This window comes from Myripristis murdjan, chromosome 5 (assembly GCF_902150065.1).
Source record: "Myripristis murdjan chromosome 5, fMyrMur1.1, whole genome shotgun sequence".
In the NCBI taxonomy this organism is placed as follows: domain Eukaryota; kingdom Metazoa; phylum Chordata; class Actinopteri; order Holocentriformes; family Holocentridae; genus Myripristis; species Myripristis murdjan.
This window is the reverse complement of record NC_043984.1, coordinates 6,755,064-6,781,945: the sequence shown is the minus strand read 5'-3', so window position 1 is coordinate 6,781,945 and position 26,882 is coordinate 6,755,064. Positions and strand designations below refer to the sequence as shown.

Genomic DNA, 26,882 nt, shown 5'->3' with positions numbered 1-26,882 from the left:
TTATATTGAGATTTTTTTTTTTTCATTTCAGACCAGATCATGTATCCCTATTTGAAACAGTAGCTATGATTGATTTTATTCCTTCATATTTAATTTTGTTTTTGGAGCCAGACTTCAGATCAGCCTGTTAGTGAAGAGGTGCGATCAGGGCACTACCTTGGATTCAAGACTTTTTTTCTTCAAGGGAACTGACTTGAGTGCTTCTTCCTTATTTATTCATTTATTTTACTTTAACTCATTTAACCCACTCATTCATCATCACTCACCTATTTAAATGTTGCTTATTCACCGTACTTACTTATTTTTGTCCAATCTTGCTTGCTTTCTTATACTCATTAAATTACTGTACTTTCTCACTCATGCACGTAGTCCCTCGCTCACTGACATTTATTTTTGGCTATCATTCTAACATGTCATCACAGCTAATTTCACGTTGATAATATCAATTCGAAAATCCTCAGTTAATATAATCTTTAATAAAAATACATGGTAAATCCCAGGAGCGAGCCTGTGACAGCTGCAGATGAATCTGTCAGGGGAAGGCAAATGAATGTAGGGTTTGCCAGAGACTGCACCCAAATAAATGAACCTCTCTCTCTCTCTTTTTCTCTCTCTCTCTCTCTCCCTCCATTAGGCTCCTCCATCTCAAACTACTTTCCCTTCAAATGTTCTCTGCATGACTGTAAATAATGCATAAAAAGCATTAATAGCCTTGCACAACCACTTAACTGCACTAATTCGTCCCTCTGTCCCTCTGTCACCCTGCTTTCCATGTCCCCTCTTTCTCTCCATCCAACCTCTCTTCATTCTCCCCACTATATGCCTCTCTTCCCTCCCATCCTCTCCCTTGCTCTCTCTACCCTGTCCTCTATTACAACCTTTTCTCCTCTCCTGCTCCCTCTTCTTTTTTTTTTTTTTTAAAAATGTTTTTAAAAATCATTTTCTTATATTTCCTCTATGACTCTCCTTGTTTATCTCTATCTTCTCCTGTCTACATCTCCCATTCCTCCCTCCTTAGAGAAGGCTTTCAGGTCAAGGAACATCCTCTGGCCATGTTGTCTGGGAGCTGTTCATTTAGCCATTGGTCTTTTTATTTTTTATTTATTTATTATTTTTTTTTTAAATTTAGATAATGTTAGCTTGTTAGCTGGCAAACTGTATCAGGTTAGTGAGCATCACTGTCTTGGTGTAAGCAAACCCACTTTGCATGCACGCTCTGCTCTGTGTGTGCCTGGCTAGTTAGTTGGCCAACAAAACCCAGGCCAGCTTCTGGTTAAGGTTAGCTGAGGTAACTCTAAAGCAACAAGTTGGATAAGAGGCTCAAACTAATGGGGCTGCAGCAAAAAAAAAAAAACAAAAAAAAAAAAACAGGACAGTTTCTCTTGTCAAAGTCACTTAAATTTGGAAAAGACACAACTTTAGCAGATTGTTCACTTTACAGAAGCTACACCCACATTTCAACTGTCTTTTCCAGTCCACAGATGTGTTTCTCTCGCCGGCTGGCAGGCGCTGTGTGATGCAACTGTAAAACTTATCCATTTTTTTTTCTTCCATCCTTCCCCCTTTTTGTCTCTCCCTCCCTCGTTCCTTCGGTTTTTACCCTGTCACTCCATCGCTCCCTCCCCGATCCTCTCATCACCCCTGTGGAACCTCCATTAGCTAGTGTTACTGTTGTCTTAGCTGACACTCCCAAGGCCCCTTGCCTGCCAAACAGAGTTGCACACACACACACACACACACACACGCACACAAACCACCACTTAGCTAAAGTTGGCTCTCGAGCAAGCCGAGCTGTCAGTGTGATGGAGTAAAGTGCTCCTCTATTCTAGTTTGTACACGTCTGTCTCTCTCTTGTCTGTTAACCTGTACGCCCATTTGTCAGCCCGTCTTGAGTGTCTCTCTGTCAATCTGCCTGCCGTCGTCTCGCAACTCGTCTGTGGGAGATAGACAGTTCATCTGTATGTAAGTCAGCCAGTTACTTGGTTTGTCGGAGTTTGCTGTGGCTCATGTAAGTTTGTCTGTACCGTTTGACCTTTGCCTGACTGAGTGAACTGCCGCTCTGAATTTGTCTCTGTGTCATTCAGTGGGTCAGTCGGTCTGTCAGCTCGCCTGCCCGTTTCCCCTTTTTCTTAATTGGTCAGTCCGTCTGTCTGCCTCTTTCATTTAGGCAGTAACGGCTAAGTAACGCTGCACAACTTTGGACTGATTCGGAACCTAACCGGGCCAAGACTGGAGACCTGCACTCCAAATGACTCGAGGCCAGCCACTTTGGTTTAGTGTGGTCGTCCCAGTCTGGTGGGGCCTATGCGAAGTGAAGCAGTCCGGCCACAGAACTTGAACTGGACTAGAACAGACTTTCCTATTCAAAGTAACATAGCAGGATGGTGGGATTGGTGGTCATTTTTATGTGCATTGTTGTAACTGCAAAGACCTGCTTTCACCAATCAGTTCTCAAGAGTGTGCGATACCCTTTATTGCCCTAACAACGATCAGCATTTTATTCTCTACTGGCCAAATGACTGGGACAAACAATTCAATGTCCAATGGGAGGCAAACTGGAAGAGAAGATGCTTTTAATAACTACTACTCATGTAGATAGGCTGGGTTAAATACTCTTGACAAGTTGTTCTACAAATGCATAAAAAGCCGAAAAAATGGAAACATGCCTGTATAAAAACCTATGCAATGACAAATTAATTCTGTCACTTGAAACAAAACCAAGCCAAAGAAAACAAAACAAAAACACCCTGCACTATTCTAGACAACTGTGAACTATTTTTGAGTGACACTGTTTGATCGCATCTTCATAGATGTGTCGACCTTTCATGAGCCAAGATTTCAAAGTCTTGCCGTTCCGAGCCACACCAACACAATCTGCCGTGGCTTGCCAGCGGACCAGCCGGCCCTTAAGTCTATCAAGTCAATCAGACACTTAATCAATCAAAGCCGTTCAATAAACTGCAGCCAGTCGTCTGGTCTGTTGTCTTTTTGTCAGCGCATGCCTCTCGAGTCGTATCAGCAAGCACTCTGTTTTTCCCCACTCTTGATCACATGCCTTCCCAGTTTAGCCTTCCTTTAGGGCTAATATTAGCCAACAGTGACAAACCACAATACTGTGGATGAATCAACCAGAGGCAGAACACAGGAAGATTAAAACGGGCCCCCATGTTAGACTGCAGAGAAAGCTGATGTTTTTTTTTTTTTTTTTTTTTTTGGAGAAGGAAATGAGAATTTTGTCTGAAGCTGCCAGCTATGCAATATTGCAATATCATACTCAAATCCCTCCACTGTAAGATATGCTGATAAGATACTGAAGGCACATAGATGAATAGCATTTACATTTACAATTTGGGGATTTAGCTGAGGAAGTTCTGCCGAGTGACTTAAAACGATTGTGCAATTAATGACTGTGGCTTCAGCGTCTAACTCAAGGGACGCGTTGACGGGATGTTTGGCTGCTTATGGGCACATAATGTTGGAACTGAGCCTCGCACCATTCAGTTATGGGCTTTCTCTCCAAGCACCCCAGCCATCCACTTGCATTAAAACACTGCTGGCACACCAGTATTTGCAGTAAAGGATGGTGTTTGGGAAAAAGCAAATTTCATGTTGAAGCCCTTAGAAAATTAGCGGCTCTTTTCCCGAGTGGTACATATCCATTGTGTCAAAAGAGTCTTGCTTGACGCTAATTACTTTAAAAAAAAACAAAGGTGATTATACCCCCTAACATGCAGTTGGTAGCAAGCTTAACTTTAATGGCAGCAATCATTGTGTCAAAGAGGGGGTCAGAGTTTAGAAATGGAATGAAACTCCCAATTATCTCTTAGAGACGTGTGTCTCAGAAAAAGTTTGAAAGCCACGAGTGTAATATGTAGATTTCACATTATAGCATGAACCGGACCTGACCTGTGCTGTGATGTACTGCCAGCATCCAGACAGTTCACCGCAAATACAGCTCCAACAAAAACTGGAAAAAATTAACATATAAAATCTGCCACTTGAGCCTCTTGGTGCAATCGAGTGACAAAGCACCACCAGGTTAGCTGAAAATGTATCGATGCAGCACTAAGCTCTGTTCATGGATTGCTATTGTTGGTATGGCATCTGACCTTTGTGTGCTGTGTATTTCATGTACATGTACTGACATTATACATTCAGTTTGTCAGTATGATGTTGAAAACCACAGTAAACCAGATATTGCATCACTTAACAGTCAGCTACCATAAAGACACCAGATGTAAAGCTGAAATATTTGTAAATAATTATAATTGTGTTATAATAAAGAAAAGAGCAAAGCAGCCCTGAAATGTCTCTTGTAAGAAAAAAATAAGACAAAAACTAGCTGCCTGGTTCCATAGCAACAAGGACCGTGTTTGGTGACACACAGCTACCTGTGCTCTGTAGGAATTATTAGAGCGGTTTGAACATTATTCCAATCCATCAGGCTGCCTCATTGAAAGGCTGAATAAATGACATTCAAGCACAGAAGGCCGTCCTCTGACTCCTATTCATTTGGGCAATTCTGTGAGTTCATTTTACAAATGTTTGTACAGTTACTACAAGCTATTTCTTTTTTTCACCTGATCTTTAGATCCACGTTCAGACCAAAGAACCATTTCAGCATCACATAAAAAAAAAAAATTGTAATTATCCTTTAACAGATGCGCTCCCTGGTAGGGTGAGCTATTGAGTGTGAGACGGCTGACTTCTCCCTGCTTTTAACAGCCGTTAAACTCACCGGGCAGAATAAAACTAACACGACGGGAGATATCTGACAACCAGGCTCTGTTCCACTTCACTTTCCTCCCTATTTTTATTTCTCTTCCTCCCAATTCCCCCTTTCTCTCACCATTCCCTTCCTCATTTTCTCTCATATATGTTTCTGTCTATATCCATTTGCCTTTCCTGTCTTTTCTCCATTTGTCTGTCTCCTCACCTCTCTCTTTCTCCCTACCCTCCGTCTCTTCCTTTCCTTCTTACCCTCCCTGCATCTTGCTTTCTCTCTCTGTTTAGTACCTCAGACCAGATAAGAGTAAGTAATATTTATTGAGCCGCTGTGTGCACAAGTGTTAATATAGGATCCTTGACCTTTATGACCATATTTTATTTTATTTTTTTTACAATGTTATTTCTGGTTGCAGTGGTTTGTGAATCCACAGTGCAATAGAAGTGTGATTGAATTTGACTCCTTTGGCTCTGCCCGTGGCTCAAGGGAACTGGTTATTTACCTGCAAGGCTCAGAGCACCAAGAGTTACCTTTTTGAAAAAGAGACATACATCTATCTACTTGTCACAGAAGTAAGAAAATATCTCTGGAGCTTTATTGGGGGTAAGCAATTCGAGTCCTTGGCTGGCATAAATGACAACACCATTACATATAGGATTCCTCACATTTCAGATGACCTTGAGGTAGTTATTTCTTTAGAAATCAAATATACAGCATTTTGAAAATACAACTCTTCGCATACTTTCATATTTTTGAGAGGCTAGGGAAAATGCAGCGTGTTGGAAGACGAAAAAGCCATCGATGAATGAAAAAAAAAAAGTTTTCCATCTTTGAAACCCTCCATGTGGAACGCGTTGTGCTCTTATCTCTGGCTCTCAAGATGTCCTCTCTTTAGCTTCTCCCCTAATAAAAGACCCTTGACCCTTGACCCCAGGCGGCCATACTCACTTGTTGCAGGTCCACTCCTCCCTGTGCCACAGAGAACAGGGGGTGAGAGCCAAAGTCTGCTGCCTCGAACACCTTCAGCCAGCACAGAGAGACACAAGCACATCAGCACTGCGGTTAGACCTCCAAGCTATTCCAACTCAAATACAGCCTCGTCACCAGAAAACAACCCAAACTCACTGGGTAAATTTTCTTTAACTGGTTTACACATCAAGTGCAAATTGCAAACCTTAGTCATGACCTTAGATCATTGTGGTTTAATGCTCCAGCGTCATGACTGGGATTTCATATCAACAGAAAACATTAAAGGACCATACCAGTGATTTTGAACGCCTATGCCCATGACGGCCTATTTTCTGCAGTCTACCCATTTTACACTTACACAAACCATTTTGCAAATAATCTGCGTGTACTAAAGATTTCACAACATAATCAAAATTTCTGAATTTTCAAATTTGAATTTTGGTTGAAACATCCACCTTATAATGTTCTGCGTCTATCAAAGTCATCACCGTTCATAAACCACAGAACTGATAACCGGCTGTGCAATGAAAATGTTTTTCTGGTGGAGCGACTGCTTGACTCCAATTTCAAGTTATGAAAACACAACAGTGCTGCTGCTTTTAGGAAAACTAACGTGGATGACTTTATTACAGTGATGGAATACTGATGTGAAGATAGTTTAAAGTTTCTGAAAGTCTTTATATTCTCATATTATGGTGGAATGACTGGAAACCAATGGCTGGATAAAAAGCAGGAAAAATAACATCAGAGTCATAAAATACGACTACTAGCTTTGGGCAAAGGTTAGCAGAAACATTTTGTTGATTTTACACTAAATATGCAGAATCACTGGTATGCTCAATTAAATGCCATTCAGTGATACACAGTCCACTTATGCATCAACGAAACTTTTGTTGGGACAGGAGATGAACTTTGAAATCATTTTTCTCAGTTTCACTCCTCACTGAGTTACTGCTCTGTCTCAGGCAGCATAAATCAAAACCAATAATCCCAAAAAAGATAAGAAGTCCATTTAGTTTCCTATTTATTGGCAGAGGAGTATATGAGCTAGAACAGAACAGAATAGAATGGATAGTTTATTGATCCCTGGGGGGAAATTTAGTTGTCACACTGCAGTTCATATACACAGTAAATGACAAAAGCCGTGATGTGTCGGCGCTAGTGCGGCACTATGTTACCCTCCAAATTGCCTGGGCCTAACCACAGGCTCTGGCATATAGCAGACATCTTGCGATCAGGAATAAATTATGGTTCCATTTGATTGGATTATCCTCCGGTTCAATCGAGCACTCTCATGCCAGTTTGTTCCAATGATTGTCATTTTCCCCATTGAAAAGAATGAGCACCAGTGCCACTGTCTGTGTTTTTATTTCAATCAACCAGTTAGTCAAATAACAGAACGTTGGAGAGCAATAGGCTCTCCAATCCACAAGACAGTCTTGAATCTTGCAGCAAACTTTGCAATGTGTCATGAAGTCTACGTGACCTTGTTTTATTGACTCCTCTACAGTGTGATACTGGTTCCATATTTCAGGTGAGGAAACAGGTCAAAGGGGGATTTTTAAGCTCTGTGGACGGTGAAATACAGTATCTACTTGGCAATACTGGCTGCAGTTCAAGTTTAGGAGGGCATTCTCAATATTTGGCACATTTTTTTTTTTTTATATTGTTGACTACAATGACACCTTTCAGCCTTGCAGGATTCAGCCCCAAATTCCCTGACGCCTCAAACAGCTACACAGAGACATCCACGGGCTAGTCGATCTGCAAACAATATCGGATACAGTCCGCTGATGTGTAACCAAGTACAGGCAATCTCATCCCTGACACTCTCTCAGGGAAAATCATGTATTGCTTGAACTGACCAAATGCCAACCTGCACGCCGCTCAGCTCCGATGCACCGCTTGGGCTGAATGCACACAGCAAGATTTCTTCGACCAATTAAGTATCAGAGTTTCCGTCCCTGGAAAACTTTTCAGAGCTCAAGGTACTTTGAAAAACCTACTGGGAAAAAATCTTTCAAAATGCAGAATTTTTAACCTTGGTTTTTGAAGAAGAAAAAAAAACATGTGGAAGGGCCTAATTGGGGCTAAACCAGGTCAATATGTTTGGATCGTCCAAATTCAGCCCCAATTAAACCGTCTCAAACCACTCCAGAAGATCAGGGAAGGAAGTTGAGTCAGGGGGGTTTCTCAGGCTGCAGGGATTTGGAGAAGTACGTAGTCTGGCAACAGTGTTGCATGGCAACATGTGGTTCTTAATTGATATAAACATCTAGTAGTGTGCCTCTTGATTTTTTTTTTTTTTTTTTCAGGCTTGACCATAATACTGTAATCACATTATCTCATTATCTAATTCAATACCATATTGTAATCAATTAAAATCAATTATCAGTGTTATCTGCTCTTGGCTGTGAGCAGCCCCAGTGGACGCTGCAATCTCACAGAAACAGGGATTAATGTGATTACACTGACAAACAGCTGGGGTCAATTAAAATGCACAGCACAGAAAGGTAGATAGTTGAGTATGTTGCCGAGCTGATAAGGTGAGCTGGCAGGCAGGTTCAACATTTCTGCTTCATTAGATACTTCATTAAGAACCAAGAAATGTGATACAAATACACAACTTTGCAAGCCGCTTTTCCATGTTTAAAGCAGCGTGCATTATCATTCAGCTTTATCACCTTGTGCAATTATTTATTTAAAAGTGTTGTGCTCTAAGGCTGCTTTGACAGGGTTCTACAAAAGTAGACTTTATTATTTCTTTTTTAAGATTGCGCTCCTTTATCAAAATCCATCCGCCACTACCGTTTTTGTTGACATTTGTTCAACATGAAGACTGCAAAGTGGTCCCCCATGTCCTTTGAACCATCTCAGATAATGGTGTTTTCACACCTGGCTTGTTTAGTCCGATTGGTGTGTTTCCCTCTTGGTGCGGTTTGCTTTGGCAGGTGTGAAACCAGCAATCACACTCAGGTGAGGACCAAAACAACAGGACCGAGACCTTGTTGAGGAGGTGATCGCTCTCGGTTACAAACAAACTCAAGAGTGTTTCTTTTGCAGTGTGAATGTGAACAACCTAGATTCCACCCAACTACAGGAAGGATTGTGTGTTTTGGGCTGAAGCAGCTCCTGTAGCTCAAGTGCACATTGTGGACTCTTAATAAAAGAAAGAAGTGACTCATTAACATCAGCAGCTAGCACTTAGGAACTTAGGAGAGGCTGAAGTAAGGGTTGACATTGAGCAATCAGGAAACATTGGTACATAGACCAAATGAAGAAATGCCAAGGCTGCTGATGGCACTCCATGTCATGTTGGATATTGAATTGGCCAAATGTGTTTGCACAATAAAGTGAGAAAGGGGAAAAAAACACACCACCAAAGTAAAGACTTCCTTTCACTGCCTTTCAACCTTGCAAATTTTGTCCAGTGAGCAGGCTGACAGCTCCCACATGACTTTTGCTGATACATTTTCCTTTGAATTCTTTGCTGTGTGAAACCAAACTGAACCAAATGAACAATGCAACAAAGCATCAATTATTCCACTGATTCAACCCACAGCAAACAAACTACAAGTGTGAAAACACCCTAAGACATTTCATAATGTTAGAGGGCACATTTTATTTTCAAAAAATGAAGTAAAAAAAAAAAAAAAAAAAAACCTACCTTGAGTTAAATGTCCTAAACCAACATAAAAATCAACAGTCACTGTTGGAGGAATTCCCTGCAAAATGACGGAGAGTCTAATGACACAAAGAGGACTTCTCAGTTTCCCGTTGGATGAAAAAGCAGAATTACCCAAATGAATCCTTTCTTATGGAATCGGCTTTAATGAGGAGATGGCGGTAATGTTGCATATTCATGCAGAGTTTGATAATGTGTGCGGCTGAACACACACACACCCACACACACATACTGCACACATGCTGCACACATTGAGACACACACTGATAATATTTCTCTTGCGTGCGTATGCGTCTAGCTGATGAATAGTCATGATTTGTAATGAAAAACATTACTTAGAATGCCTCATTTGGTCTCTATTGGTTGGGTGGTGATAGAAGCTGCCATTCACACTACATGACACATCAAGTAGACATTTAACAAGTGTGTGTGTGTGTGTGTGTGTGTGTGTGTGTGTGTATCTATGTGTGTGAATCTATCTCTGCGTCTGTCTTTTTAGAATACTTTTCTCTTTGCTTGCCAGTCAGCCTGACTGTTGCAGTGCTTGGCTGTGTGCCATTGTGTATTACAAAGTGTATGTGTATGTGTGTGTGTGTGTGTGTGTGTGGGTGAAAGAATGAGTGAGAGCGAGCAAGTTAGTGGGCATTTTCTCTAGCATTCAAAAGGCAAACCACAGCAAATTCTGCGACGATAAATTATTTATCTATCCACCCATCCATCCATTACTCTCCCCTTTCCTCAGTCTTTGCCTTCATCCATCTATCATCCATCCATAATTTCTTTTTCTCTCCCTACATCCATCCATCCATCCGCCCATCTATGCAATCCATTAATCCACCCCTCTCTCCCTCCCTTCCTCTCCTCCTTCTACAAGACCTCCTGCCACCCTCTGTTCCTTCCTCCTTCTATAAATCCATCCATTTGCACATGCCACCGTCCACCCTTTCCTTCACTCACCCTTTTCTTCATCTGTCCTCCTTCCTAACTCCCACCTTCTCATTTTCTCCCTCACTCATCTATCCATCTATCCATCCATCACAGATCTTGAAATTTTTACATGGGATGGCAAAGAGGTGGAAAAGAGGTGAGTTTTGTCAGGGTGGCTTAGGGTGGTGACGGGTAGATTAGGCAAATGTAAATGTAAATTTGCTTAATTTATTTAAATTGGAGGTGCCTTGACAATAAAGGTCACACAAGCGTGACAACTGTCATGTATAATAATTTGACTGATAGTCTGATTAATCCATCAGTAATGTATCAGTTCATCACTATACAAAGCTATATATATTTACTGTGTATATAGATAGGGAGCTTTACATATCGGCGTATATACATGCACACACACACACACACACACACACACACACACACACAAGCTTATGTGAATCAAATCTGGAACCATTATGCAACATGTCCTCAGTTCTAGTGGAAATCTTCTGAAATTGCCATCATTTTACAACCATCTATTTCACCTCAGCTTTTAATTATGTCCTCATTATAAATGTAACAATGGCAGTAATATTGCAGTTGCAGGTAAATATTAGGAGTCAAATGTTGTGATCACAGATTTTAACCCTGTTGACTGCACTCTTCTTTTCCCATCTCACAACAGTCAATGGCTTCGGCTGGGCTTTTCTCCCTCTGCAGGCTTTGCATTAACTGAAGCATTGTATATACGATGCATCAGTATCATGTATCATGTATCAGTATTTTCCATGTCCTATGAATCCATATAAACAAGGCTTATTTACCAAGGCCAGTGACTGCTGCGAGACAGAGAACAAGTGCAGTACCACATACTTTCATTCCTCTTCAAATTGTCCACAGGTTTGCACAAACCATGCTCCATTCACTTGGACATCGGACATCAGCGTTTTGGTGTTGTGAATTTCACACCAGCAACGAAATTTTATTTATTGATTTATTTATTTATGTATTTATTTATTTATTTTTAAGGGTGGAGTCCGCCAACCTATGCCCAGTTTGCCGGTGAATTCATAAGTTCATCATCATCATCATCATCATCATCATCATCATCGTCATAATAACCACCATAATAATAATCATCCATGTGTCAGTGTACCTGGTTTCCTGACAGCAGCACAGTTCCAGGGGTGGGGCTGGGTCGGTATGGAATAGTTGCTCCTTTCGGAGGAGACTGTAGAGTGAGAGGAGAAACAGAAAGACAGCATGAGAATCAGAATCTCTTTTCGGTGTCATGTCCAATAAACGCACAGGAATTCGTCCCAGTGAGACAGCAGAGAGAGCAGAGATATCTTGACTAGGGTTAGACTGCCGTGTGGGTTGCAGCATTAATCAGCTTGTCCACTGTAAGATAACTATGCATGAATATACTTTAAGGTCATCATTATCAGGATTGTTGCAGGCGTAGCATTAGGAGCACTATGTTTTGTGGCTGTAGGTTGAAGGTAGTGGTGTAGTGGTGGTAATATCTACTTTTAGTAATTAGATACTTTACCTTCAAAAGAACCTAATAGACCTTTTTCAAAGCAGCCATTTTGAAGTTTAAAACAGCAGGTAAATACAGGTGGTACAAATGACATTAGGGTTCTGTTGCATTTGAGTGTAGCAGAGCAGTTCCAGTGAACCAGCATGAAGAACGGCAGGAGCCTGGCTCTGTCAGAGCTGAATGGAACAGAAGCTTCATTAATGTCTTTAGCAACACCCGGGTCTACCTGCTACTCATGTCCAAACGGCTGCTGAGAAAAAGGGCTATTATGCTGCAAAGTTACTTTATTAAAAAAGGTAACAAAACTGTTTTCATTTCCCACTTCAAAAACATGTGGCTTGTGTTGTTGTAATCATATCAAGCTTGCTTAAATTGAATTTTTGGATCAGCAGCGTGTTATCTACATGGAATTTTCATTTTGTCAAATGAGTAGTCTAATTCACTGGTTTTCAACATGGAGTTTGGTGACCCCCCAAGTAACACTCATCACCCTGACATGCAAAGATATTTTGGTTTGTGGTAACTTATCAAAAACCAAGGGATCTTTTCATATCAAGGTCCCCAGGGCAAACTTGAGAACAGGGATCCCTGACTTAATGGAAGTCCACTTGGAGGTCTTGAGCATGAATAAGTTTGCCCAAATATGTTCCAAAATAAACAAAGTAACATGTTACCTCAACAATGTGAGCTTGTAGTATATTTATTGTGACTTTATTTAGTGGGTGTCAATCATCCTTAATAAACCTCATGCTGGTCAAACCCTAATACTCATACTAGGACTCTGCAAGAACAGAACAATCATGCATTCATTTTCTCTACCCACTTAAGCCCTGCTAGGGTCATGGAGGATCCTATCCCAGCATGCACCAGCTGTAAGGGATGACTGAATCCTGGCTAGGTCGCCAGTCCATCACAGGCCAACAGTAGATCAAAAGAAATTTTTAAAGATAAAAAGACAGCGGGAATGGAGGGATGGAACTCTGACAGGGTAAACTCTTTGATTGCACCAGCACTTGAAAGTGAATGAGTTTGAGCTAAGGTCAGCATTTTTTATTTCTTTTCTTTCTTTCACTCTGTTTCTTCTCATCCCAGATTAAGGTGCTCCGAATACCAATGAGGCCCCCGAGCCTTTGATTTTACTGTTTCTGCTTTTAATCTCGAGGACGTAGCTCATCGTAACGACCACTTCCTCTGATTAATTAGAATATGATCATGAATTATAGATTTTGGTGTTTCCATTTTGAAGATTATTGGAAAGGTTGACTGTGTCTCATGAAAACCCTTTCATTTTTATCTTAATAGAGAGCAGACAGGTGGATGGCTATGCAAATCTCAAGGATGAGTGTTTTGGGTTCTTTTCAAATCATTAATTTTACAGACTCACCTCTACAGCTCTGGATACTGTGTAAAGTTGTTGTTGTTGTTATTATTATTATTATTATTATTATTTTTATTATACCAATTAGTATCAGAGAGAATGGCAATTGAGAGAGAATGGCAGTTCTTTTCAAATCATTAATAATAATAATTTCAAATCACCTCTACAGCTCTGGATACTGTGTAGAGGTATTATTATTATTATTATTATTATTATTATAACAATTAGTATCAGAGAGAATGGCATTTGAATTGTTCTTTCTCTCTTGATTGTCACAATTTGTGTTGAATAAAAACTCATTTTAGTTCATATTTGTCTCCTTGATTCTTGCAAATATGAACTAAATGAGCCTTGTAAATTTTCACATTAGATTTCTGAGCAAATCACACCAAATGGGAGGAATCCCACTACCAACACCCAAGTTAACGCACATTTCTTTGACGTACAGAGAGAGGCAATATCTTTGTGTTTATTTGCTTTGCGGTGGAAATTGAATCTTCTGTAGCGGGATTTACGCTTAGCGTCTGAGCTGATTCATTTGAAATACTCTGAGCATTTGGCTGCCTCACTGTAAGAAATCTGCCAAGATCAGCGTGGGAAACTGATTTTATCATTTGAGAGAATCTGACTGAATCTGTTTTACCAGATAAGATATGTGAGAGGATCCATTTCAAATTGAAAATATTCTCACAGTGTGTACGTTGCAAACACACTAGTAAACCGATTAAGGCCGCACTAAGACTATCGCAAATGTCGTGCAAGCACATTAGACCTGGATCATGTGTGTTTCTTTTCAGTGGTTTGGTGGCAGCAGGCGTACCTTTTGTTCTTGCATGTCTGGGGGCACTAGCAACTTGTTCCCTCAGGTTGAACACGTCTCAGGTTGACGAGACGCTAAAACTTCTCATGTACCAACATCCTCCATGTCAGAGGAGGCTTCTCACTTTCCTCCTCGAGAGCAAGCAGAGCCCTTCCTAACTTTCCCTTGCACTGCAAAAACTCAAAATCTTACCAAGATTATTTGTCTTATTTCAAGTCAAAAACGTCTTATTTCTAGTCAAAATATCTCATTACACTTAAAATAAGACATGATCACCTCAGAACTAACTTGTTTTTAGACAATTTTCACTTGTTTCAAGTGAAAATTCACTTGAAACAAGTGAAAATTTGCTTGTTTCATTGGCAAAATTTGCCAGTGGAAAAAGTGAAAATTCACTTGAAATAAGTGAAAATTAGCTAGAAACAAGAAACAAATTTTGCCAATGAAACAAGCAAATTTTCACTTGTTTCAAGCAAATTTTCACTTGAAACAAGAGACAGTTGTCTAAAAACAAGTGACTTCTGAGGTGATCATGTCTTATTTTAAGTGTAATGAGATATTTTGACTAGTAATAAGACATTTTGACTTGAAATAAGACAAATAATCTTGGTAAGATTTTGAGTTTTTGCAGTGTGCACATTATCATTTTCAGGTAAGCTGTCTCGCACTAATTAGATATCTTACAAGTTGTTGTCAAAGTTGGTGTTACATGACAGTGAGAGTGATGAAACGCTGTTCTCACTCTCTGTGTTGCTAGCCAAGCAGGAGAAAAGAGTCTCTTATCTAATCACAGCTCCAGGCTGACTGTCTTAATGTCATAATCTATGTGGGCTTAATTTAGGGCGTTAGGACTCGCTACAATGAAATGACTACTAGGGGGGCTAACATCATTACACATGAATAACACTGGACTCACTGAATCCACAAGAGGCTCAGCTTTCTAGTCATAACCAATTTATGCAACTCCAAGGCCCCAGTCTGCACAAGTACACCATTTTGCGACAGGCCAAAAGAACACATTTGCACTGCAGCAAAAAACTGCATGGTTTGTGCCCAAACTGCATGGGATTAGCATAATATGGGCATGTCTGCAAAGAGGAGACCTGTGGCTGCCAATAGCACTCAATTTCATTCACATATCTTGGTCAGAGGTCAATAGACCTCACTGCAAACAGTCATGCTAGTTTTTCCGTTGCCAAAATTTTGCCTAACTTTAGAGTAGTATCTAGTCCGGCTGCCGACAACCTAACATGACATCAATCCTGAGGAATCAGGAATCAATTGTTTCCTTTGGTTATCTAGTTTCAAATACCAGCAGCCTATTATCATTCTAGCTTTAGTTCTAAAACTGAGCCATCCACAGCCTCTGAAAGACAGCAAGTCGGCCAGAACATCAGCATATTCAGGTTTAAAAATGATTTTGTCATGTGAACCTCTTAACCAGACTCTAATGTGTGCAAAAGGTCACAGTGAAGACCCCCAGATGAGGTGGCCATGTGACATGTGACACTGTTTTATCACGTCACATGGTGCATGAGGACATCCGGTGCCTTCTGTTATCAGCTAACACTGAGGATAATACCTGCATCGAGGTTTTCTGTCAGCACATCAGGGTGATCTGACAAAATGACATTTCAGTGTTTAGGATATCAACGAGTCCGTGGGCTAGAAAATACACACAGACACCTTCACACGCAGAGACATCCGCTGGCCTCCTGGGCACGTACCTCGAGGATCACAGTGCAGATGAGTTTCACGCACTGGATGATGGCGTCCTGGCTCCCTGATATCGTCACCCCTCTCTCTGTGGAGTTTGGGAGGAGGTCGCCTGCCACCTGCACCTGGGCACCTGTCGTCTGCACACACACACACACACACACACCACACACACACGCGCACGCACACACACAAGAAGAGTGAAGCTTCTGTATCTACCTGTGGAGTGAATCCAAACCTCCGTCAGCCTGGGCGAAAAACATGTCAGTTATGTCAGATGCTAAAGGCAGCAGGAGAAACAACAAAAAGGTTATATAAGGAGGAGATCTGACAGGAGCTGCGGGCCGAGGCAAAGTCTGAAGCTCTGTTTATGGTTCAGAAGGTCATGTGTCAGATCCCGTGTTAACACAGCATGCACTGATGGGAAAGAGGTAACTCCGGCACAGCATATGTCTAGGACCACTTTTGATTTATCCCACAATATTTCAGTTTGATGAAGGACCAGCAGTGGTATTTATTTGTCCTGAAGTGGCTAAGTATGAAAACTCATCAATAATTGTTTACGATTTGCCCCGTCCGCTCTATGCATTTATAAGCATGTTTTGGTGCCATGACGAATGGCAGTGTCGATCTGTAGGTCCGGCCCTGACATGAAGATTTACAGCAGACTATAACACAGCTCAGATTTAGTGATGTAGTTTAATGCTGCCCACCTGACCTCGCGTCTTGCAGTGGGAAATTTTGCGCCCGGCCACCTCGGTGAAAACTCACCTCTCTAATTTCCTTGATCTTCGACCCGCCCTTGCCGATGAGGGAGCCGCACTGGCTGGCGGGGATGACCAATCGCAGGGTGACAGGGGGCTTGCTGGTCACCGTGCCATTGGCTACCAGGGCAGTCAAATCCTGAGGAACAGAGAGAGAGAGGGAGAGAGGGAGGGGGGTGATGATGACGGGCTTTATTTACATTTCTAAGGTTTTAAAAGTGCTTAAAGTATTTCCCTTTTGTGCTGCATCATCCCTCAGCCTGCCTCAAGAAATACCACAGACCGGTGCAGCATGCTGATCTGTGCCGCATTCTACCCCAATGTGTTTTTTTATTTTAATTGGTAGCATCTGCCGGAGTGTAAGCAGAGGGATTAGCCCATTAAAATCCTCGCTGTAGGTGCATCCACAATCAAGTCACATTTCATATCAAACAGAGGAGGGTCACATACGGTTTGTTTCAAGCCTACTTAAGTGTGAAAATCGGATTGGCACATAGGACAATTCCATGAGCGGCGAACGGAGAATAGGAGAAGAATATTGGTTTTCTTTTTGGTGTTTAATAACAACACTGCTGTGAAGATCTCAGTTGTTCTGATGCAGAGAACAATATCGAGAGTTTCTCAGTGCTCTCTGACCAAGGTGTGACATTAATTAAAGCGGATCCATTGGTTAGAAATACAAAAAAAAATAAGACTAGAAAATCCATGTTTCGCAAATTCGGCATGCGCCTCAGGCAAGCTCCACAGGGTTTGCACATGGGCCGTATTAAAAGCTACACTTCAGATTGGACAAAGTTCTCATTTCAAAAAAGCCAGAGCTGGCAAAAAACTAGTTCAGCGTCATGTAGGCTTTTACCATTTATAGACACAGAGATTATGAATGCATGGTAAAACAAAGGGGCAAAGTGCAGGATGAAAATAGCAGCAATGAAAGCTATTTATGCAATAGCTTTTGACAAAATGTCTGTCCTGTGCTCCCTCTTTCTAAATCTCCCTCTCTCTCAGGAGTTAGTGAAGCTGTTTACATATGAAAGTGATCAAAAAAGAAAAAAAAAATACAGGTGAGATAACACATCCTTTTCCCCTAAGTAGAAAAAAGAGAACAAAAAAATTATACAGAGAGCAAAATCCTTCCTCTTCCTGTGTCTGCCTCACTCCTCCTCTTCCTCCTCCCCTCTCTCTAAGGTCAGTGCTCCAGCCAGTGAAAGGTTAGTGTTGATTGAACAGACAACTTCCAAACTTGTCTGTCATTCGTTTAATTCCAATGCAGATCACAGACTATATTTGCCCTGGTCAAATGTCTCTGTCCCCCTGTCTCTGTCACTGTCTCCCTCTCTGACCTTGGCTTTCTCTCTGTGTCTGCGTTTGTCTTTCTCTGCCTCGCTCCCTCTCTCGTTTACAGGATGCCTCTGGCTTATGCAGTGTGATGAATAGGAGTTCTCCATGCAAGGATAATCACAGAATATATGCTGTCTTGGTTCACATAACAAACAGCTTGACATTTCGGTGTGATTTCGCTTCTTGTCGAGATTATGAAATTCCTGCATTTCACAAAAGCAAACTGACACAAAGAAAACTGCCCCGACCACAGAACTGTGAAGCCCTGCAACTGAGTATGTGGTGTTGTGTTGGACACTTTGTAAAGTTGAGAGCAGCCCATGATTGTGCTGCAGAATTGTAGCTCAAATGTGCTCTATGCTGCATCTCTTTTTCCAATAAATTATCCCCACATTACTTGTGACACTTAGGTATAACTGCCATAAACGAACAAGACCACCTGTAAGAGGAGTGGCAGCTTCTAATGGCTTCAATTCTGCCTTTTACGTGATGTTGCTGCTCTGCTTTACAGCACAAATGGAGATTGCTTTATGGCACAAAAAAAGGCCAATGGAAAAAACGACCAGGTAATGCCTCTTCTTTTTCTTCTTCTTGCTCTAAACAACAATCATGTTGTTATCCCAGAAAGAGGAAGGGGAATGGCTTGCAACACCCTCTCTGTAAGGATGGAAGCAATGGGGTTTATGGGAAATGTAGTCTTCATTTTGAGAAATGCCAGCACAAACAATGCCACTGGCATGAGGCTAACAACCAGCTCATTTGTTTATGGTAATTATACTAAAGTAACACACTTAATTTGATGAGGATTTTAATATTTATTAAAATGACACATACCACATAAATAATAAAAATAAGTCACGGAACTCTGATTTTCCCTTAAAGTTCCATTGAATTAACTGCTGATTTCAGTGCTACACTGAAGCTACATGATTCTTAGACTGAGTGAAATATTCAAAGCCAACAGGCCACGGTTTTCTGGCTGCAGCATTACATCAGACAGAAAATATCTACATGTCTGGTGCATCGTTTTTTTACACATTTCCCTGTAATTCAGCAGGACATATTTAGTTTCTGTGGAAACCCCAGGATCTCCACTAGAATTTAAAATAAAGTTCTGTAGGTCTGAATCGAGCTTGGTCGGTCAGCAGCAATGAACCCGTGGGGGCGGCCGAGTGGAAGAGATTAAAGATCCTCATATCTGTCGAGAGTGTGTGGTCACTATTACCACAGTTTTGAGGTTTTTTTTTTTTTTAACAACACATTTAACCTTTACAACAATTTAACCACATTTTACATTGCAACAGTTTTGCAAACCATGCAGGGGTACTAAAGTTTTCACAACGTATAACCAAAATCCCTCCATTTCAAGTTAGAATTTTTAGTTGAAACAGCCACCTTATGATGTTCTGCCTCTGTGGCTGACAAAGTCGTCACCATTCACCATTTTCTCTGAAAGTTCATTTTCATATCACAGTGGAATGAATGGAGACAAATGTCTGGGTAAATTGATAAATGATAAATGATATTAGACACTAATGTTTGCTTTTGGAAAAATAGTACCAGGAACATATTTTGTAGCTGTTCAGAAACATTCAGAATCACTGGTATGGTTCTTTAATACTTGCTAGTTTTAAATATCTCTGTTTGAGACATGTTGGTGACTTTGCCAAGCGGCGCTACAGCAGATCGGCCACATCAGGGATCAAACCTGCGATCCTCTGACTGCTCGTCAGCCTCTGTGACTCTGACTTGTAGTTAAGCTCATGTCAAGGTGAGGTGTGGGGCTCAATATTTCACACCAGAAAAAAGTAAAGTCCACACACTAGGAGTTCAATCCAAACACCTTTAATTGACAACGCTTCAATCCGATGCAGATTTCTGTCTTCAGCCTCGCAGAGATCCATGCTGGATCGAAGGCCGCTCAATAAAAGGTGTATGAAGTGGTTTTAATCTCTCCTCCTGCCTGTGTAACAGGACAGCCTGCTCGCTCCCACCTGCGGCTCAGGGAGCGCTCCGGCTCGTCTGAGGCAGCACACGACAGCTCGCCGCCTTCACCTCTCCCTTAACTCTGTCTCTTCCCTCACCTCGCTCCTCCTCTCACCTTTTGTCCCTGCTGCCATTGCCTAAAGCTGCTGTTCTTTATTGTCCATTAGTTGGACAGAGCTCCACTTTCTCTCTCATTACGTTCTTTCTTTCCCCTTCAGCAGCCCTTTCCTTCCCTTTCCTCTCTCCAACTCTCTGCTTTATCTTTCCTTTTTCACAGAGATACCCTCCCTCCACCCTTTGGCAGCTTACCTCCCCTCTCTCTTTTACCCCCACTCCAGTCATTCTCTAAGAGACTCTCTCTTTAATTAACCCAGGTAATAAATAGCAGCCTAAATCACCCGGCCCTAATACGATCGGTTCAATCAATTAGGCCGAGCCGGACTGGGGGCCTCGTTGCGTTTGAAATGTAAATAGCAGCGTTGCCTTGTCTGGGCTGCCCATCAGATGAACGTGATCCGAATGAAATATGTGCCTCCTCCTCCTCCTCCGCAGGAGCGCCCGGCACATATTTATTTCCATCATCATGTCATGTGGAAACCTCACATGCAAGCTGTTGCCCGGTTTTATCCCGCGAATCAACAGCCCGCACCGTCCCGCACACGCAGACGATGTCTCACAGCCGAGCTAAGCCAATAACAACGTGTTGTAAAAAATCACAAAATTGCATTGCGGTCGATGGGGAGGCAACACTGTGTCTCTTGATCCCTGCAAAGTTGAAAATTTTAGACAGAGGGGGATGCAGATGATATTTATGTAGGTTCTTCTTCTCTGGAACTGAAGTTGTGTATCTGCCACTGATGAATAGTATGGAGGAGTTTGTGTGTGTGTGTGTGTGTGTGTGTGTGTGTGTGCATATAGCAATGGTGGGGCTTTGGCGAGGAGGACGGTTTAGGGTTTATTTTGAACACTGCCGGCTGCTTAAGTCCCCGGTGTGTGTGTCTTTGGATAAATAAAGTCTTACTTTCCATCGGTATTTTCCTGAATTTCAAAATCAGCTGCAGTGGAAAAATGAAAACCCACAGCCGGGGTTGGAAATGACTACATGTTCTTTCAGTTTTCTTTTTCTCTGTCGATTTTACACTCTATCTTCCTCTCTCCCTTTCCATTTTCTCTCTCTATCTCACCATGCCAGTATCTTTTCTCTGTCTTTATTTGTATCTCTCTCATTATACATCTTTCTTTAATCCGCTCCACTCATCTTTTCTCCTCCATCTCCATGTTCATCTCTTCCGGCAATCGTGTGTCATATTCTGTTTTTCTTTTCTTTTTTCTTTGATCTCTTTCCCTTAACTGCCTCTCTCTCTCTTGGTTATCTCCCTCTGTGTCTTTATCTCTCTCTCTTCCCCTCTCTCCTTTTATCTGTTCGGCACCTCTTCTTGCTCTCTAACTTTGTCTCTTTTACTTTTTTTTTATCACTAGTCCGTCTGTTTCATTCCTCACTTTGGCTAATCTCTTCATCATTGCCCTGCATCCTCCCATTGCTCTCAACTCTCTTTTTCTTTCTATTCTTCTCTATTTCTATTTTTCACTCCTGTTTATGTTGCTGCTTCTCTGTTTCTTTTTGTTGAGATTTCATGGATCCCCGATGCCTGAAAAGAGCAGCTAGTGATTCAGTGCCTTGCTCATGGACATTACAGCAGGGCGGATGCTACACACTTTATTTAATCCCTTCATCACCCTCTTCCTACCACCCTCTGATAATCTCTCTCTCTCTCTTTTTCAATCTCATTCACTTTTTATCCTTCCTAGACTCTCTTAATGTCTCTATATCGTTCCATTTTTTCTATTTCACTCTCCAGACAGTTTGTTTAAGCTCTTCACCACCCTCTCTTCCATCTTCCTCTCTCTCTCTCCATCTCCCTCACACCCTTTTCCTCATTTTGTCGTTTCTCTAATCCCCTCAGCACCCCCTCTGGCCCACTCTCTAAATCTCTGCCCACTCTCTCCCTGTGTCCACTCCTCCTCTCCTCCCATTTTCCATCCGTCTTGTTTTCCTCCATCAGCATCGCTAAGATTTAAACATCATCCCATCTGGATTTAATTTCTCAGCGTGCGACGTGTTCTTAAATGACAGTGAGACACTCAAATCCACTACACTTTGTCATAATTCGCCCGACACGGAAGCCACACTGCTGATGGCTAATTCTCCCTAAGCAAATCAGGAGAGTTCATGCATTTTTTAACTCCCTCTTGGTTTAAATGACAAATGCAATTTGTTAAGTTTCACTTTCATAATGTTGTGGAAAAAGTCCCTGCTCTCGGTTTTAATCATATCTTCATCTCACTCTTCAACTGCAAGGAGGGATGGAAAGAAAGGAGGAAAGAAGGAGGAGATAATGGTGGAGCGCGAATCCACATTGTGCATTGGGGTGTAAATCAGTGTTACTGTTATCAAGATATGATATTATTTTGATTATATATATATATATATATATATATATATATATATATATATATACAGTACAGGCCAAAAGTTTGGACACACCTTCTCATTCAATGCGTTTTCTTTATTTTCATGACTATTTACATTGTAGATTCTAACTGAAGGAATCAAAACTATGAATGAACACATGTGGAGTTATGTACTTAACAAAAAAAGGTGAAATAACTGAAAACATGTTTTATATTCTAGTTTCTTCAAAACAGCCACCCTTTGCTCTGATTACTGCTTTGCACACTCTTGGCATTCTCTGGATGAGCTTCAAGAGGTAGTCACCTGAAATGGTTTTCACTTCACAGGTGTGCCTTATCAGGGTTAATTAGTGGAATTTCTTGCTTTATCAATGGGGTTGGGACCATCAGTTGTGTTGTGCAGAAGTCAGGTTACTACACAGCCGACAGCCCTATTGGACAACTGTTAAAATTCATATTATGGCAAGAACCAATCAGCTAACTAAAGAAAAATGAGTGGCCATCATTACTTTAAGAAATGAAGGTCAGTCAGTCCGGAAAATTGCAAAAACTTTAAAAGTGTCCCCAAGGGGAGTCGCAAAAACCATCAAGCGCTACAACGAAACTGGCACACATGAGGACCGACCCAGGAAAGGAAGACCAAGAGTCACCTCTGCTTCTGAGGACAAGTTCATCCGAGTCACCAGCCTCAGAAATCGCAAGTTAACAGCAGCTCAGATCAGAGACCAGATAAATGCCACACAGAGTTCTAGCAGCAGACCCATCTCTAGAACAACTGTTAAGAGGAGACTGCGCCAATCAGGCCTTCATGGTCAAATAGCTGCTAGGAAACCACTGCTAAGGAGAGGCAACAAGCAGAAGAGATTTGTTTGGGCCAAGAAACACATGGAATGGACATTAGACCAGTGGAAATCTGTGCTTTGGTCTGATGAGTCCAAATTTGAGATCTTTGGTTCCAACCGCCGTGTCTTTGTGAGACGCAGAAAAGGTGAACGGATGGATTCCACATGCCTGGTTCCCACTGTGAAGCATGGAGGAGGAGGTCTGATGGTGTGGGGGTGTTTTGCTGGTGACACTGTTGGGGATTTATTCAAAATTGAAGGCAAACTGAACCAGCATGGCTACCACAGCATCCTGCAGCGACATGCCATCCCATCCGGTTTGTGTTTAGTTGGACGATCATTTATTTTTCAACAGGACAATGAGCCCAAACACACCTCCAGGCTGTGTATTTGACCAAGAAGGAGAGTGATGGAGTGCTGCGGCAGATGACCTGGCCTCCACAGTCACCGGACCTGAACCAAATCGAGATGGTTTGGGGTGAGCTGGACCGCAGAGTGAAGGCAAAGGGGCCAACAAGTGCTAAACACCTCTGGGAACTCCTTCAAGACTGTTGCAAAACCATTTCAGGTGACTACCTCTTGAAGCTCATGGAGAGAATGCCAAGAGTGTGCAAAGCAGTAATTAGAGCAAAGGGTGGCTATTTTGAAGAAACTAGAATATAAAACATGTTTTCAGTTATTTCACCTTTTTTTGTTAAGTACATAACTCCACATGTGTTCATTCATAGTTTTGATGCCTTCAGTGAGAATCTACAATGTAAATAGTCATGAAAATAAAGAAAACGCATTGAATGAGAAGGTGTGTCCAAACTTTTGGCCTATACTGTATATATACATATATATATATTAGAATGATAGAATATTTACCAATATCACACAATCTGTCACAATCCGATTTGATTCAATTCAGATCAGGTCTTGCGATCAGTATGAGATGATATCATGTACCCATTTCACATAGTTACACTCCTCCAAACAAAAATAGACCTTCTGCTGTTCGCTATAAAGCGCTACATTTCTCATGTTTAGATGCAAAGCTCACGCTCAGTTAACTTAAAGAACTCTCAATGACCTTTCAGGTATGAACACAATGCACATCTACGCTTCCCTGCCTTGGATTTATAAGTATTTTCTGTCATAGCAGCGTTGTTTGCAGATGGCATGTCTTCTGTCTGTCGATCTGTCAATTTTCTGAAATCTGAAATACTGGGAAGGGGCTAAATTTCTTTGTTTTTTCTCGGCTCCTTCATGTCCTGCCTGGCACTCACATAGTCTGAAGGAAGCACGCAAGCTCCGGCGGAAAGGATCACACATACGTGGCATGGGAATTTCAAAATAAAGGCATAACATCATCTTGAGAATGATATGGATCGATGTTTTCACTTCGCATTGATGATACTGGATTGTTGATGATTAATCGATCTCAATCGATGGGTTGTTACACCCCTGCTGCTCATGCATAACTCTTCAGGAATGAATGATGATCTTGTCACATTCATCAGCAGAAGCAATTTACTCCCATTCAGTCGTGTGGTGTGGAGGAAACCTTTCACGGTTTCAGCATCATTCATAATGTTGAAGAATGTTCCAAGGGTGGAGGGAAGGAAAGAGGACAGAAAGGAACGAGGAAAGGAAAGAGATGGGAGGATAGCAACACCGATGTCAATTCTCTTTATGCTGGCTTGTGTGTATGTCTGCGTGTGTGCCTGTGTGTGTGTGTTTACATGTGTGTGAGGTCAGGCAGTCCCATTAGACATATAATAAATGGCTCCCTGACAGAGAGCAGCCATGTTATAGAGGAAGTAAAGGTTACACACTTCAGTCAGGGCAACTCAGCACACCAGTGGGAGCTCAGAGAGCGAGAGAGAGAGAGAGAGAGAGAGAGAGAGAGAGTTTGTGTGTGTGAGAGAGAAAGAGAGAGCCACACAGCGAGAATGGGGGATTGGTGCTATTAAATTCAAGCAACAGAAACCTTCCACTAAAGACAGCTTGAAAAGGAGAGAGGTTATGTGTGTTTGTGCAATTGTGTGATTTAGAGATTGCTTCGGAGTATGTACTTGTATGTGTGTGTGTGTGTGTGTGTGTGTGTGTGGGTTGTTCCACCCCTACTGCTCATGCAGTGTAAAAAAGAGAGATAGGGTTAGAGTTTAAAAGGTCGGTACACTAAAATATATCATTTTTCATGAAAATGTTTTCACTGTCATCATTGACAGTAAAAAGTGAGGTTGTGAAGGCCTATCAGTTGATTTCTCTGAAGTCTGTTTGGCTCAGAAGTACAGGCTCCGTTCAGAGGTAATACCTTTTCCTTACAGAATGTGATGCAAAGAAGCAAAAGGTAAAAAAATAAATAAATACATAAATAAATAAACAAATAAAAATGGGAACCTTTGCCTCATTTCAGCGACATATCACTTGTGTACAAAGCCTCTAAAGCTCTGCTCCTGGCTAAAAGCGGCACTCAGCTTCTATGTTGTTGCTGCTAGCAGAATAGTGATGGCCGGAGGACGGAGGAGAAACGATGTGAACAGGAAAGAGGGATGTGCACTCTCTCCTTTTTGTCAGGAAAAAGATGGGAAAAGTGCGCAAAATCAGTCAACTCCCACGCTGCAAGATGACTGGTTCATGCCCTTGTGACTGTGACACTGTCGGATCCTGTCACAACGCTGATCATGTCGTGGGGTTATCGATGCACCCCCTAAATCTCAGTTGTGTGAATATCTGTACACTCAGCAGCCACTTTATCAGCTCCACCTGTACAATCTAATCCAATCCAATCCAATCCAACTGTTGTGCCATAAAGTTTCCTTTCCTGCTGCCTATAATGCTCAGCTTCTTTTAGTCACAGTAATAGAGGTGTTCATTCACTTCTGTGTTTGGCATTGAGCTCATAGTTAGTGCTGCTGTTGGACTGGACTGCATTTTATTAAGAGGTGTTTCCAATATTCTGTCCCCCTCATGCATATAAACAATGGAAGACAAAAAATCAGAAACACCTCTCAACATAACGTAGTCCAGTACAAGACCTCTGCAAACTACAACCTCAATAATAAACACAGAATTAAATTTACTCCACAATGTCAACAAAAACAGAGCATTATTAACTTTCTAAAAGGTAGAATTTATGGCTGAGCTGTTGAATTAGACTGTAAAGGCGGACCTGATAAAGTGGCTGCTGAGTGTATATGTGTATCTCTTTCAGCTGCAATGTGTTGATGATGTAATCTCTGAAAGCGACATGTGTTGATGCACCTCGCATGCAGCTGGACAGGCGATAGAGAGAGAGACAGAGTGACAGTGTGCGCGTGGCGTCTACCTCCTCCAGCTTGAACGTGATCATGGTGAAGGCTCGGAACACGCAGTCGGTGGGGCCGGTGATGGTGATGATCCTCTCTGGACAGGAGCCCTCGGAGATGTTGATCCTCGCGCTGCTCTGTGGACCCGGACAGAGACGGAGAGGAGAGGACGGGACGGTGGGAGGGGTTGTGGGAAAATCATCAGGGCGAGGGGACAAGGGGATGGAAGGAGGGAGGGAAATGTGAAAAGGGCACCGGGAGCATATAGCGGACAGGAGGGGCACGGGGTGGTGACGGGGGAGGATGGAAGGGAGGAGGAGAGGAGGGAAGGAGGGAGAAGAAGAGAAAACACATTAGTGGGGGTGGGGTGGAGGGGTGAGGGGAGTCGGGAGCCGGGGAGGGGGCCATATACAGTACAGGGTC

At 41.9% G+C, this 26,882-nt stretch overlaps 1 protein-coding gene across 1 annotated transcript in view; it reads right to left on the bottom strand.

The window, feature by feature from the left end:
• pcbp4 (poly(rC) binding protein 4) overlaps positions 1 to 26,882 on the bottom strand; it is a 65,807-nt gene that overhangs the window by 24,355 nt on the left and 14,570 nt on the right. Inside the window, exons 4-8 of the mRNA XM_030051523.1 lie at positions 26,480 to 26,596; positions 16,536 to 16,667; positions 15,776 to 15,904; positions 11,464 to 11,538; positions 5,675 to 5,746 (exon numbers count right to left, since the gene is read on the bottom strand). Of these exons, the coding sequence (XP_029907383.1) occupies positions 5,675 to 5,746; positions 11,464 to 11,538; positions 15,776 to 15,904; positions 16,536 to 16,667; positions 26,480 to 26,596 (525 nt within the window). The remainder of the gene's footprint in view (positions 1 to 5,674; positions 5,747 to 11,463; positions 11,539 to 15,775; positions 15,905 to 16,535; positions 16,668 to 26,479; positions 26,597 to 26,882) is intronic.